Here is a 16,500-nt window from a genome sequence, read left to right on the forward strand (position 1 = left end):
TTCTCACAAATTTAAATTATGATTTAAAAATTATGTATTGACATTATTATTCACAACTATATATATATATATATATATATATATAGAGGCATTTGAGTTATTAGTGAATGTATATGATTTCCTTGATACAATATATGATATTTGGTTATATAAAATATTTTAATTATACTCATAATAAAAATATTGACATTTAAAGAATATTAAAAAAAAAATCATCCTAAGATTTTTTTCTTGATAAAATAAGATAAACTCCACACTTGGCCATAAGCTTTTTATTTATTTATTTATTTATTTTTTAAATTCAATTTTCTAGTATTCTTGTACTCAAATGATTTTTTTCCTTACATTTTAAGTGATCAATGAGCGAATATAATCAAACTATCAAAGCAAACGAAATTTACTATAGCTCTGCAATTTTTCACCATGTTTTTCTCATATGTTTTTTAAATGTTTTAGTATTTTTAATCATTTTTAATTGTCAAAGAACAATTTCTCTTGAATTCTCGGAGAGCAATAAAAAATAAGAACTTCAATTCAAACTATCAAAGTCAAAGGAATTCACTCTAGTTTTATATATACGTTTCTATCTCATTCGTTTTTCCAAAGAATTTTTTTCCATTATAATGTTTGTGGTCATATTTGATTTGTCGAAGAGCTAAGATACTCATACCAATTCTTATCTTCCATAAAACTTTTTTTTCATATAAGTAAAATTTAAATTCATGAAGTGCTTCCAAATGAGCCGTTTCCATCCTATTTTTCACTTGTGTGCAAGTCACCAAAGTTGAACTGCTTTTATATATATTAATTTTTTTTGAGAATAGACAACGGTGTGTGTATGTATATATATATGTATATATATATATATAGTACCTACGATCTAAAAACTGGAAGACACTACAATTTGCACTGCAAGGATAATAATGTGCCCCAGAAGGCTAAACAATGTGCTATGGATGCTCAACAATATTCACTTCGAAGGCACAACATTGTGTTTTCGAAGACATAACATTGTGCTCTGCAAGAAGGAAAAAAAATGTAAAAAATGCACCGAAAGACAAAAAAAGTTAACTTATTAACCAAAACAATGTGCACTGGAAGGAATATCTCTATGCTCGGGAAGGCACAACATTGTGCTTTGGAAGACATAAAAATGTGCTTTAGAAGAAGGGTACAAATGCTCCGAAAGGCAAAAAAAAAAGAAAGATTAAGTTACACAAAATTATCATAATGTCACTGTGTTTTTTTTTTTTAATATTAATATCTCCAATTTAGACTCTTGATTTTGACTGAATCAACGGATAAAATTAAACCCTATTTTTCACCTAAGACAATTGTTTACCTGATCGATTATGTGTGTATATATATAAAAGAAGTTGACTAACATAGTAAGCTATCATAAGGGGTTGAAGATCATCCATGGAAGATCGAACAAGAACACAGAGGTATCATTTTTTGTTTTTAAGACATCATTTCAAGATAGTCCAAATTTGTTGTTCAACTATTGAAACGTGTCAAAGTTAGTCCCAGAATGTTCGAAAAAATGACAAATATTTAATTAATTATAGCTTTAAAAATATTGGTTATGTTATTAATATGAAAATTTGTACTTATATCACTAGCAAGTTGGCTGATCAATACTACGTGTTATATATGCCTCCATATTTATTGTACGATAAAAACATAGACAAAGTTGGACTTGTATACTTGCCCAACCAACAACAACAAACTTTCATAACAAACAAATTAAACTTATTTAAATAATAAGCAAACTCCTAACCTTAGCATGCAAACACGCCTTAAACTACTTTGGAGCAACACATTATTGAATATTGCTATAGAACACGAACTAGAGTGGCACATGTTAAAAGGGAATAGGTATGGCCCTAAGAGGTTGAGCTTTAGCTAATGTAAAGCCAGATTTTTCCTCCATGTCCAAATCCATTGGTGTAATGTCACCTTCAAGCTTCCATTGGAATGAGTTTAGCAATGACCCTAGCATTATTGGAACCATCCGCATTGCCAATCGCAATGCGGGGCAAATTCTTCTCCCAGTGCCAAATGGAATGAGTTCAAAATCTTGCCCTTTAACATCCACTTGTAAGTTCCAAAACCTCTCAGGTTTGAAGATTAATGGGCTTTCCCAAATACTAGAGTCACACCCAATTGCCCATACATTGACTAGAACTTGTGAGTCTTTAGGAATAGTGTATCTACATAGGATTACATCTTGTTCAACTTTACGCGGAATAAATGGGCTTGGTGGATGTATTCGTAGGGTTTCTTTTATGACACATTGCAAGTAAGGTAGGTGAGTAACATCTGCTTCTCGTAACTGCTTGCCTTTGCCAATAACATCAGCGAGCTCAGCCTGAGCTTTTGCCATAATGTCTGGATTCTTAAGAAGTTCTGCCATTGCCCATTCTAATGTGCTTGATGAGGTATCCATCCCCGCAACAAACAAATCCTATATTATCATGTATGATAGTGCAGGTAAGATTCAATAATATAATATAGCAATTGAAGAAGACTGACATATATACATACCAAACACACATGCAAAATTTGAGTCCTATCAATCTCCTCTGGTCTTTCTTGGCTGATGTTGAGAAGCAAATCTAATAAATCAATATTTTTGCTTCCTCTTACTTTTCTCTCTTCCAGCCGTTCATCAATCAAATCATTAAAAAGCTGGAGCCCCTTGGTGAAATAACCTGTCATGCGACGTCTTGAACCTTGGAGATCAAACTTTTGAAGAAAGGGGAAATGATCAACCAAGTTGGGCTTTCCAGCTTCCTCCATGATTTTCCGGATCAACTCTTTAAATTCTTTGGCCGAATCCGAATAAGGGTCAGCTAAATCTTTAGAGAAAATGGTGTTCCATAACAAATTCAGGGTAGTCCTAAAAGCTGCACGCCCAAGGTCCACAGCTTCCCCTACATGGCCTTTATTTTGGCAATACATAATAAGCTCCTGGATCTTTCTATCCCTCAGTTGTTGGTTGGTGTCAAGTTTACTGTCGGAAAAGATGGAAGAAATCAGGATTTTGCGAAGGGTTCTCCACTTAGAGGAGACAGGAAGCCAAATGACAGAGAGTTGGTTGTGGTTGTGAGCTCTGAGAGCATCTAGGATTGGGCGGGAGGAGAAGATTAAGTCTTGGTTTTGAAGAGCTTGTTTGGCCATGGTGGATGAAGAAATGACCACTGTGTTTATCATGCCCAATTTTAGATTCATAACTGGACCATATTTTTGGGCTAGCAGGGCTAGGAATTTGTGAGGTTGCCCATCAAGCAAGTGATGAAGGTTTCCGATGATGGGCAATGGGACTGGCCCTGGTGGAAGCTTTTTGGCTAGATTGCTAGTGCTACATCTTTTTGCTAATAAACAGAGGGTCCAGGCCAGCAATGTTGCTAATACAATGCTCTGGAAATCCATTCCCTCTCAAAGTTGGAGGAATCCCAATCTGCGCTTTATAGTACATATGAATGGGGAAATACTAGGGGCATGTTTGGTTTGCACATGGAAATTAAAATCAGAATGGGTATCAAATACGTTTGGTTGACAGGTTTTGGTATAAGGTATCGGTATCAAAGTGATTGTTATTGTTTGGTTGACAGGTTTTTAAAATGCTAATGGGTTTGGAATACTCCATTGAAAAACTCATACCCTTATTAAATAAGGGTTTCATTTCCCTTCCTACTACCAAACATGCAAAATACTTTCACCAAAACCCATTACACTTACCAAGTATTTGATACCCATACCGAGTATTAGAAAATAACTAACATATAACTCCAATATATAATATGTATATATTATTATTATTGAAAAAATAAGAAAATATATAGTGGATGCATGTGCATGGTAACAATAGTGGAAAAGATAATGGAAGTTATAACGGTAGGGGTATGTTTGTCTAATATATTGTAATGTACAACTTTTATAGCATAATGTACAAAAAAAACTTAACGAAAAAAACGGACATAAATGAAGGGTATAACCTTCATTCACACTTATTATGTTTTTAGATATGACTGCGGTTCAGTTCTGGTTCAATGTTCAACAATTATTTTATTTTATTTTATTTTTCGATTCTGAATCGTAACGAGAACTGTCCATACTATATATTTCGGTATGATTTCTACAGTGTCCGGTTAGATTCGAACCGAATCGTGACCATTCATACATATAAGCAATAATTTGTTGGGGAAGAAAAATAAATGAAATAGTTATTTTTAAGGGAAAAAAATGTCAATTTAACATTACAGGGGAAAAATCGTCACTTTAATAACTGAGGGGCGAAAAGTGCTATATACATATAACATAGGGGGAAAAAGTGTCATTTTCCCAATTTAAAATAAATGATTATTTCTTAAAAATTATTATCTTCAAAACGTAACATAATAACAATTGTTTTTTGAAATAAAAATAATACACCATTTTTACATTATTTTATTAAATTAAATGTAAAATTAACCACATAACCACAACATACATAAATCCACAAAATTAATTATACAAACAAATGCCCACTGAATCACTGTTATCCATTTAGAATAAAAAGAAACAACTATTTAAAATAAACAATAGAATATTAAACAATAATTTACCAAACAAGTAGTTAGAAACAAATTTAAAAAAAAAAACAAAAAGATTAACTATGCATAGATTTTAAAAATGACAAATTATTCCGTTATAATGTATATGGCATATATGTATGGTTCTAGAGATATAAATTGGATGGTAACGAGATATAATTTGAAATCACAAGAGAGACCGAGAAAAGTTGAGAAGATATAAATGTATATCTTAATCTGCAAGATTAATTTAAGTGGAAGGAGAGTGAAATATTTTGAAGGGACAACAAAATGCAATAATATATATAATATTTTAAAAAGAAATTAGGGTTGTGGGCCAAGGCCCCCAGTTATTGCATGAACCGTGGTCCACACAACTGTGTGGACCACAATTTAAAAATGATGTCTTTTCGTGTAATTTTTTTTCACGCGATCTGCTACAATATACATTTTTAAAACTTATAATGTACATAATTCTAAAGTATAATGTACATTATTCTAACTCATAAAATGCATTATCTCATCACAAAAATTTTATTATTCTAAAACACATAATATACATTATTCTAACACAAAATATACCTTATTTAAACTCATAATATATATTATTCTAACACATAAAATTTATGACATGATTTTCTGTGATTTGCACTCCACGGCACAAGTGAAATTAATGGACAGTGGAAGAAAGGCAATGGGATTGCCGTTTATGTATATTCAAATTTGTAACCAATAAGTACTTTACATAAAATAGTCTAAGGTTCCAAAACTACACAAATTTGTCTTGTCCCTTCAAAATCCACACATTTTAGGTAATGACTCGCCATGGCAACATCAAAAATCACTCACAATAAATTTTCTACTCAAAGATTATCTACAGTACAGAAAGATTTTTTATAAGATGTCAATATCTGATTTAAAGAGGACTAGAAATTAGGTTTTTTTTTTAATTTTTTTTAATTTTTTTTGAAGAAATAAAAATCCAACGTACTAAGTGGGGCTAAAAAACACAGAACTCTTATTTGTAGCTTTCAATTTAGCTATTACAAATGGTTAACATAAAACTTATTTAGTATATAAATTATATAAAGTTATAAATTATACATTTTATAAACTTTATAATTTAATAATATTATATTTATAAAATAAAATATATACATCTAAATTATATTAGTGTTAAATATAAGTTAAATAAAGTAATATTATAAATTACAAGCTAGAATCTAATTATCTAAACATACATTATTATATAAAAGCACAAATGAAATTTATCTAGTTGTTTTTTTAGTACTATTGACTCTGTTACAATGTAATGTTTATTTATTCATAAATACTTTCTCTAAGGTTTAAACCTGTGACCTCCCTTTGAGAGAGTCTAACTGTTAAAGTTTTATTTAAAAATGTAATAAGAAATAATACTAAAAATGAGTTTATATATAAACTCCATTTTTATTTTAATCTATAATACTCATGTAACTAAGAATAATCTTAAGTGAATCATGGTATCGGACTACTAAATTTTGGTTTAGCTCGTTTGGGCAACTATGATTATTGGTTTTGGGCTTATTTGCCTTTTTTTTTTTTATTGGGCTAAATACTTCGGCCTTAATCCTTTAATTATTTGATCTTATCGGGCAAACCTATCGAGTTCGAGCTAAGCTTGACGTCCCTATTTATATACTTACAAGTAGGGGTGTAAATGAGCCGATCGGTTCGCGAGCTGCTCGGTCAGAGCTCGGCTCGAGCTCGGTCAAATTCGAGCTCGAGCTCCAGCGACTCGTTTAGTAATCGAGCCGAGCTCGAGCTCTAATGTCTTAGGCTCGTGGCTCGTCGAGCCGCTCGCGAGCCATATATATATATATATATATATATATATATATATATATATATATATATATATATATATATAATATACATATAAATTATAGTTTATATTTAATTGAAACATAAATTTAAAATCAAACAGATTAAATTTGAGCTCAAAATCGAACTCGAACTCGAGTTCAACCCTGATCTCGAGCTCGAATTCAAGCTCGAACTCGAGCTTGAACAATCGAGCTACTCGAGCGAATTCGAGCAACTCGAAAATTGACAAGCTCGAACTCGAGCATCAATTCTAGAGCTCGATCGAGCTCGAGCTCGAACAATCGAGCTACTCGAGCCGAATTCGAGCAACTCGAAAATTGACAAGCTCGAACTCGAGCATCAATTATAGAGCTCGAACTCGAGCCGAGCCTTCCTTAACGAGCTCGAGCTCGAGCTCGGCTCGGCTCGTTTGCACCCCTACTTACAAGAAACCAAATTTATGTACCTAAATTAATGGCATTATTTATCTATATATTTATTTTAAAAATATTAAGGTGTAACAACTAAGAAGTATTTTTGGAATTTTAAAAATATAATTATCAATATATGTGTCATTTAAATTAAAATATCTCAAATACAACTTTTGAATAATATATTTTTTATACGTTAATTTTATTTATTAAATAAAACGATAAAATTAAGATAAAATTTTAGATCATTTTTCTTGCAATATGGGTATTGGTCCAAGGATTCAAATGGTAATGATAATACCCAATAGTTATATCATGGAAAATGATATGCACCCAAAAACATTCCTATATTTTCCTTTGATATATTTTTTTCAACTTAAGTTTATTTTATGAAAATGATGAAGTTAATCGAATTAATTCAGAAACTGGATCGGAGAAGACAATCTGAGGGGCCAGTGCCCAAGTAATACGTACAGAATGAGAGTTAGAACCCTACCTAAAGTATGAGCTAACTCCCCTAGCTAAAGTATGGGCTAACTGGTTCATTGAATGAGGGACAAAATGACATGTAAAATTTTGAAAAGATCTAAGTAAAGAAGAACTGTGATCAAGAATGAGACCTGAGTAAAAGAGGCCATTTCTTAAGTTTATTTTTATCATTTTCTTTTTCTACAAATAAAATTAATGTATAAAAATATATTATTAAAAATCTCTAAATGAGATACTTTAAATGATATCTATATTGATTTACTTTTATTATTTTTTCAAAAAATAATTCTATATGTACGTAAATTCTTTACTTTAGTACTCCGTATAATGTTTAATATATTAATTAAGCTTTATTTTCATGAACATATAGAAGAAACATTATGAACTTATTATAAAGTGAATGGAAATACATATGATGTACATTAGGTTTAGTATTTATAAACACTAAGATTTAGGTTTTTGGGTATAGAACACATATTATGAACATAGTACAACATGAATGTTATTAAACATGATGCGTCTATAGTATAATGTTTATGTACATAAAGCTATGTTTTCGTGAACATATAAAAGGAACATTATAAGTCTACTATAGAGTGAATAGAAATAAATATGATATAGATTTAGTTTAGTGTTTATATATCAACACTGATGTTTAGGTTTATACTTTATAGACATATAGAACTAATATTATGAACATATTGCAAGATGAATGTTATTAAACATTATATGTTTGTAATATAATGCTTATGTGCATTAATTAAACATTATTTCTGTGAACATATAAAAGAAACAACGCAAACCTACTATAGAATGAATTGAAATACATATAATAAAATGTATATTTATTTTAGTTTTTATGACAATAAAATTTAAGTGTATGAATATAATCCATAATGATATTATGAAACATATGAAACATATCATTTTAGATTAACATCCGCGATATTATGAAACATATGAAACATATCGTTTTAGATTAACATCCGCTATAAAAAGTAATCCTCATCTTCTTCTTCTCCAACTAATCCTTATCCATCATATGATTGAACGATAATACCGAAATAATCCTTTTCCATCATATAATTTGTCGATAATGTCAAATTAGTGGTGGTTGAACCCTTAGCCATCATATATAATTTGCTGATAATGCCAAATTAGTGGTGGTTGATTACCCATAGCAGTTATCGCTCCGAAACTGAGCGGCGTACGCCCGTACGATTAGAGTCCCATGCACCAACTCTGAAGCTAGGATCCATTTCACCATTTCTTACCTAATGTTTTGAATTGGAAAATAATACTTGTAATCATTTAATTATAATCACATATTGTTATAATTATTATTAAGTTTGGACATTATGAGTGAATTATATAACGATTATAATGACCTTCGTATTTATGTCTCCATTATTCCTTCTCATTACATTTCTAATTATATATAGAGTTGATTCTATTTTTTGTCTTAAATTTATAGGTGACAGTCCATTTTTAGTCATTTTTTATTAGAGCATCCTCATTTGGTCCTAATATTATTGTGACATGACCATTTTTAGTCCTTCATCAACAAAATCATCGAAATGTCGTTAAATACAAAGACATTGCAACTCGTTCAATCCAATTCCATAGCCTTTACTTTCTTCCCTTCCTTAGCTTATCAGAGAGGGGCCCGTGGGGCTTGTTTCTTTAAAATATTAAAAAAGGGGAAGGAAGAATAGAAAGCCCTCACTTTACTGATGGGACATTTTGATCCCCTTTTCCTCTCATCCTCTCTCGGTTCTGGTTCAGTAAAGGGTCAACACAAGGATCTTACTTCGAAGCAATCTCTGGAGTTTTCCCTTATCAGAACGGGTCTTGCAAGAAAATAGGATTTCATATTGAGCTCCAAATATATGCTATTGGGATGGGATGGCTCCTACTAGCTCCCCCCCACCCCCCCACCCCCCCAAGAACTGCACGTGTGAGTTCCCTTGCATACGGCTCATGTGTCGAAGGCCCTTTCCTTCGCGCTTGGTAAGCGCTTGGCTGTAGTCAAGCTTACTGCTAGCCTATTGCCTTGAGCCAAGCTTTGGCCGCGACTGCTCATTGCTTCTGGCAGCCTTATTCCGTCATTTTTATACAAAGTAGGTTGAACTACTATATGTTTTATATTTTTTTTTTTAAAAAAAAATCCATAATTAAAGATCAAAATACTCTTGTATTTGACGATATTTAAACTATTTTATTGATAAAGGACAAAAAATGGTCATGCCACAATAATTCTATTACTAAAAGTGGATGTTTTGGTAAAAAAGGACTTAATGTGGACTACCACGGTACCACCTATAAATCTAGGACAAAAATGAAATTAACTCTTATATATATGTCTTTTGTATTATGTACAGATGGATACTAAAATAAATAAATTTCTACAGTTACTTTGTCTCTTTTATTTCCCTGTACTGTCTCTCTCATTTTGCCATATGATAATTCGTTTTATCGGGAACGCTTTGAGCTAAAGGAAACAAACTACAACACGTTATCAACATGAAAATCTTCGATGAATGGTATACTATATATCTCAATTTGCTTATATTCATAGATCTTTTCCTTCAAGGTAAATATTCATAATTTATAGATGTCTGAAAGTTGAAACATTATTGTGTGCGTATTTTTGAGAGGATAAACTGAAAATTTTACATACAATATTTTTTTGTTGGAAACAAAAATTTTGAATTTATTTTTATATTGACACACACACACATATATATATATATAGAGGTCCGGTCCTACCATTTTATAGGCCCAAGGCGCGATAAAAAAAATAGGCCCCTAGTTAATATATATTTCATACCTAAAATTTAAATTAAGGGTGTGTTTGGTTTGGGAATCAAATACTTGGTAATGGTAATGAGTTTTGGTGAACGTATTTTGGTGAACGTATTTTGCATGTTTAATAGTAGGATGAAATTCGAATGATTACCAATATTGATGTTTGGTTGTCTATGACTCTATAATGGGAATAAATATTTAAAAATATGAAAACAAAAAAAATCAAGGCGAATATAATAACATCCAATAAGATGTAATGGTACTCCTTTATAATTAGGAAATGTAATTTTTTATTGAAGTGGTAATCAAAACTCATAGTTGTGTTTTTAAAAAGTTGTCAACCAAACACTAACTGTGATTTTGATTCCAATTCTTAGTGTCTAAACCCATGAACCAAATACACCCTAAATAAGGAAAACTATACTAATATCAATCAATAACTTTAAATAAGATTAACAAGTTTTTAACAATTTTATATACACACTAATAGTCATGAAAAAAATTCTAGGTGCTTTCCTAAATGTAAAATAATAAATAATCGTATAAGTGCCTTTATAACTAAATAATTATAGTTTATAAAAATAATTAAATAATTTAAAATCGAGTAAACTTATTATAAGCAATAGCATTGTTATCCTAATATATAATAAATTAAAATATTTCAAAACGTGATAAAATATTCATAAAAAAATATTAAATATAATTACTTAGATAAAATAGTTCGAATAGAAAGCATATTATAAATTACACATCTTCTATTTATATGATTTTTATAAAAATCTTTTGTTTTAGCTAGATAATTTTCACCTTTTTAGATTAATTTTATTACGATAACACATAATATAGAAGCTTATAGATTACATTGATTAGATATTCATTAAAAAAAAAAGTACGGAGTAAATTACTAAATTATCTTTTAATTTTTTTCATAATTGAATCTCAAAATATATTATATAACCCCCACCCTCGTATTTTAGATGTCTTGTTTGGTTAACGTGACTTGATTAAAGTTATTTTTAATTTAAATTTTCATAATATGTTTAGTATTAGTATATAAAATTTATATATTTGAAAACTACATTAAAAATACAAGCACAAAAAAAATATAAATTAAAAATAATTTTTATAAAAATACATTAGAAAATGAGCAAAAAAGTGAGAATTGAGGAATTTCAGTACTTATTTTTTTTTAAAGAAATACATTAGAAAATAACTTAATAAACAACAAGTAACAGTTTTCCAGATTTTTTTTTTTCTAAAATGTATAAGGAAGGGTTTGATCCCTTGCCACTCAAATAGGGTCGTTGAAATTCAAGTTTGTTGCCATCCAAGCTATTTAACCATTTGTTAAATCAAAAGCATATTTTGTACTTATACTTATATATATACACTATATATATATATATATTGGGAGTAGGATGGGCCCCCTCCACGCATGGGCCCTGGGCAAGGGCCCAGCCTGCCCTTGCCCAGGGCCGGGCCTAAATTATATATATACTTTTTACATGTTTATACGTTTCAATATACATATTGGCATGAATAATATTTATACTTAATTAGCTTTTCGAAATTTTATTGGCATGGAGAATATGATTAATTGTTTTTGGAATGAAAATTCGTCTAGTAAATTGTAGGATGAGACTTTTTTATTTTTAAAATTTTTTCAAAACCTTTTTTCCCCATAGCGCCGATCATCACTCGAGACCCGAGTCGGCTGGTTTTCTATGTCGCATCAGAGGCGTCGCAGCGGCTTCGTGTGGCAATCGTTTTTCCACCATCGTCTACTGAGGGTGTTGGTTGGTGCCTCTCATCTTCGACCAGGAGCTTTGCGGAACCCCTTCGCATGGAGAACAAGCTGATAAGGCGGTGAGGCTGTTATCGCTGCCCCTGTCATAAGCTACTATTTTGTCTGGTAGTGCGGTGGTCGCTAGGGATGACAATGTATCGGATGTGGGTCGGGTAGGACTAAATCCATCACCCGACCCACCTTATATGTTCTTCACCCACCCCCACCCCCATCCTGAATCGGGTGGACATTTTTCAAAACCCATCCTACCCCCATTGGATGCCGGTACCCACTACGGATATCCACTACTTATCATCTTATTAATTTTTGTTCAAAAAATAATATTTAAATTACTTATAATAAAATCATAAAATTCATTAGTTATATATTAAAACAAAAAATAATAAAAATATTCAAATATAATAGCTAAATTGTTAATTTTTACAAATAAACTTAGTAGTTTAAATATAAAAATAGTAAATTACATATTAGTACTCATTTTACTATTATATATATACATACACACACATGGTGGGTCGGGTGTGATTCTAAGCGGGTTTTGTATATAGAACTCGAATTCAACCCGACCCACAACGGGTTTACTTTTTTAAGACCCACCTCCGACCTACCACCCACCATCACCCAAAAAAAATCCGACCCATGCGGGGTGGATTCGGGTGGATATCCACGGGGCGGATTGAAATTGACATCCCTAGTGGTCGCGCTCACCATTTACAGAGAATGAGTATTTTCTATTCTTGAGAATTGCTTGTGAATAATGAAAATTGCTTCTCTCTTCCCATGTATAGAATATATTTATACATATTTTGATCCTAGAGCCCTACAAAGAATAAGAATCCTAGATTGCATCATATTGAGAGTCCATTGTTACATCTACATCTACAAACCTAATAAAAACTAATAAAGTTAGGTCCCTAATGGGAACTAAAAAATAATTAGTGTAATTGTTTGTTGAAATGAATGGTTAATATTATTTTTGTTTTTAGTACTTTTATTTTTATTTTTTTTTTATTTTTCTTGCTTTACCTTCTATTATATTATTTACTTGTCTTAAATACCCTTGCATTCCGTCTGTGTAAACTTTAGTAATGGAGTATTCTTAACTATTTATTATTCTTAACTTACTCATTGATTTTCATAAGGAATGTCTTAGGTTCGAACCTCATACCAATCAAAATTGACATAATTGTTAAACATATACTATGAATATGTTAGAGTGCATTAAAAAATTACAATGTAAAGTTTAGTGTGAACTTTGGTTAATTAATTAGAATCGCGCATTGGGCATTGATGAAATGGTACACTTAATTTACAGTATATATTCAACACATATGAGAAACTATTCCTATTATCATTGTCTTTTTGGGGAAGGAGGATTTGGTTATGTTTTTGAAGGTACACTGCGCCAATGTACTAAAATTGCAGTGAAGCACACTAGGGGATTAGATTAAATCAAGAATTCATTTTTGGGGAAAGTGGCAACAAGAGGAAACATGGATCACGCCATTTAATAGGATTTTGTGTTGCAAAAATTATGCTTGGGTACTATGCAGTGAAGATGTTTCCCTCTAAAATTGCAATTGCACCAATTAAGTTTATGAAAAATTATGCTACAAAATCAATATTCAATAATGCGTGATATATCTCCATATTTATTGTAAGCTAATTTTATTAGAATTTTACTGAGAAAGAAGAGAAACTAATGTTCACTATATTAACATGGATGAAAATTGTATAATGAAAAACATAGACAAAGGTTTACTTATATACTTATTGCCCAACCAACAGACATGACTACAAACTTGCATAACAAACAAACTAATTCAAATAATAAACAAACTCCCAACCTTAGAATGTAAACATGCCTTAACAACTTTGGGGCAACACTATTGAATATTGCTATAGAGCACGAACTGGAGTGGCACATGCATGTTAAAAGGGAATAGGTATGGCCCTAAGAGGTTGAGCTTTAGTTAATGTAATGCCTGATTTTTCCTCCATGTCCAAATCCATTGGTGCAATGTCACCATCAAGCTTCCATTGGAACGAGTTTAACAATGACCCTACCATTATTGGAACCATCCGCATAGCCATTGGCAATGCGGGACAAATTCTTCTTCCCGTGCCAAATGGAATGAGTTCAAAATCTTGCCCTTTAACATCCACTTGTAAATTCCAAAACCTCTCAGGGTTGAAGGTTAATGGGTTCTCCCAAATACTAGAGTCACGCCCAATTGCCCATACATTGGCTAGAACTTGTGAGTCTTTAGGAATAGTGTATCCACATAGGGTTACATCTTGTTCAACTTTACGCATAATAAATGGAGTTGGTGGATGTATTCGTAGGGTTTCTTTTATGACACATTGCAAGTAAGGTAGGTGAGTAACATCTGCTTCTCGTAACTGTTTGCCTTTGCCAATAACATCAGCGAGTTCAGCCTGAGCTTTTGCCATAATGTTTGGATTCTTAAGAAGTTCTGCAATTGCCCATTCTAATGTGCTTGATGAGGTATCTGTCCCCGCAACAAACAAATCCTATTAACATGTATGATAGTGCTTGTAAGATTATTCAATAATATAATATACCAAATATACAGGCAACTAACTGAAACTGTTTTATACACAATCCAAAGATTACCAAAAAACTATTACGTCCAAATAAAGTAGGGAAGCATAGCAATAACGATAGCAATTGAAGAAGACGGATATATATACATACCAAACACACATGCAAAATTTGAGTCCTGTCAATCTCCTCTGGTCTTTCTTGGCTGATATTGAGAAGTAAATCTAATACATCAACATTTCTGCTTCCTCTTACTTTCCTCTCTTCCAGCCGTTCATCAATCAATTCATTAAAAAGTTCGAGCCCCTGGGTGAAATAGCCTGTCATGCGACGTCTTGAGCCTTGGGGATCAAACTTTTCAAGAAAGGGGAAATGATCAACCAAGTTGGGCTTTCCAGCTTCCTCCATGATTTTCCAAACCAACTCTTTGAACTCTTTGGCCGAATCCGAATAAGGGTCCGCTAAATCTTTAGAGAAAATGGTGTTCCATAACAAATTCAGGGTAGTCCTAAAAGCTGCACGCCCAAGGTCTACCGCTTCCCCTACATGGCTTTTATTTTGGCAGTAGATAATAAGCTCCTGGATCTTTCTAACCCTCAGTTGCTGATTGGTGTCGAGTTTAGCGCCCGAAAAGATGGTAGAAATCATGATCTTGCGAAGGGTTCTCCACTTAGAGGAGACAGGAAGCCAAATGACAGAGAATTGGCTATGGTTGTGAGCTCTGAGGGCATCAGGGATTGGCCTGGAGGAGAAGAGTAAGTCTTGGTTTTGTAGAGCTTCTTTGGCTATGGTGGATGAAGAAATGACCACTGTGTTTATCATGCCCAATTTCAGATTCATAACTGGACCATATTTTTGAGCTAGCAGGGCTAGGGATTTGTGAGGTTGACCACCAAGTAAGTGATGAAGGTTTCCGATGATGGGCAATGGGAAAGGCCCTGGTGGAAGCTTTTTGGCTAGACTGCTAGTGCTACATCTTTTTGCTAATAAACAGAGGCCATGGACAAAAGTCCAGGCCAACAATGTTGCTAATACAATGCTCTGGAAATCCATTCCCTCTCAAAGTTGGAGGAATACCAATCTGCACTTTATAGTACATATGAATGGGGAAATACTAGGGACGTGTTTGGTTCGCACAAGGGAATTGAAATCCGAATGAGAGTTTTAGTAAAAGTATTTTGCATATTTGCTAGTCGGATGGAATTGGAATAATTATTAATAGTTGGGAAAGCAGCTGAAGAAGAAGGGAATGGAACCCTTATTTTATTAGGGAATAGGTTTTGCAATTAAGAGGTAATCAAAAGTCACGCATAGTAATGTTCTAAAAACCTGTCAACCAAACACACCCTAGATGTACTTCACTTTAAACTTTCAATTTTTACTCCACATACAAAATCTTAAGGTGACATTGTATTAAGAAAAAAAAAAAGAATAGCTTAACATAGCACGTCACATCAGGAAGTAAAATTAAAAATGTAAGATTTTGAGACTATAACACTACAACTTATAGGTTTTCATTTAAGCCTCTAGTTTTGTTGCTTTCATTCAATAAGTCTTGCTACTTTTCTTCGCTTCCTCACTTCATTTTGCTTTCATTCAATAATTCTTGCTAATTTTCTTCGCTTTCTCACTTCATTTTCTCTCAACAGGAAGTAATGTATAAACGAATGCAATTATATTTGACCCTTAGGCCAATCACAGGCATGAAATGGTCAATTGGGTGTGGCTTTCGACATGATGCGGCCTACATTCAGGGGCTGAGGGGGGCCAATTTGAAATACTCAATCAAACACGTTGGTATTCATTTACTATATTTCATATTTAATCATTACATTACAAATTTACTAAATTTAGAATGAATGATTATTTCTTAAAAACTACTATCTTCAAAACGTAACATAATAACAATTGTTTTTTGAAATAAAAATAATACACCATTTTTACATTATTTTATTAAATTAAATGTAAAATTAACCA

General features: G+C 32.0%; 2 protein-coding genes across 2 annotated transcripts; both read right to left on the reverse strand.

Moving 5' to 3' along the window:
- Positions 1–1,864: 1,864 nt before the first annotated feature.
- Positions 1,865–3,435, reverse strand: LOC116017818 (geraniol 8-hydroxylase-like). Its single transcript, XM_031258462.1, has 2 exons — positions 2,548–3,435; positions 1,865–2,467 (listed from the first exon to the last, which is right to left on the reverse strand). The coding sequence occupies exons 1-2, from the start codon at positions 3,433–3,435 to the stop codon at positions 1,865–1,867; spliced, it is 1,491 nt and encodes a 496-aa protein (XP_031114322.1).
- A 10,268-nt stretch (positions 3,436–13,703) lies between these two features.
- Positions 13,704–15,576, reverse strand: LOC116017365 (geraniol 8-hydroxylase-like). The gene is made up of 2 exons (XM_031257944.1): positions 14,677–15,576; positions 13,704–14,492 (listed from the first exon to the last, which is right to left on the reverse strand). The coding sequence occupies exons 1-2, from the start codon at positions 15,574–15,576 to the stop codon at positions 13,890–13,892; spliced, it is 1,503 nt and encodes a 500-aa protein (XP_031113804.1). The 3' UTR covers positions 13,704–13,889.
- Between the last annotated feature and the right edge of the window lie 924 nt (positions 15,577–16,500).

This window comes from Ipomoea triloba, chromosome 4, assembly GCF_003576645.1.
Source record: "Ipomoea triloba cultivar NCNSP0323 chromosome 4, ASM357664v1".
Lineage (NCBI taxonomy): Eukaryota > Viridiplantae > Streptophyta > Magnoliopsida > Solanales > Convolvulaceae > Ipomoea > Ipomoea triloba.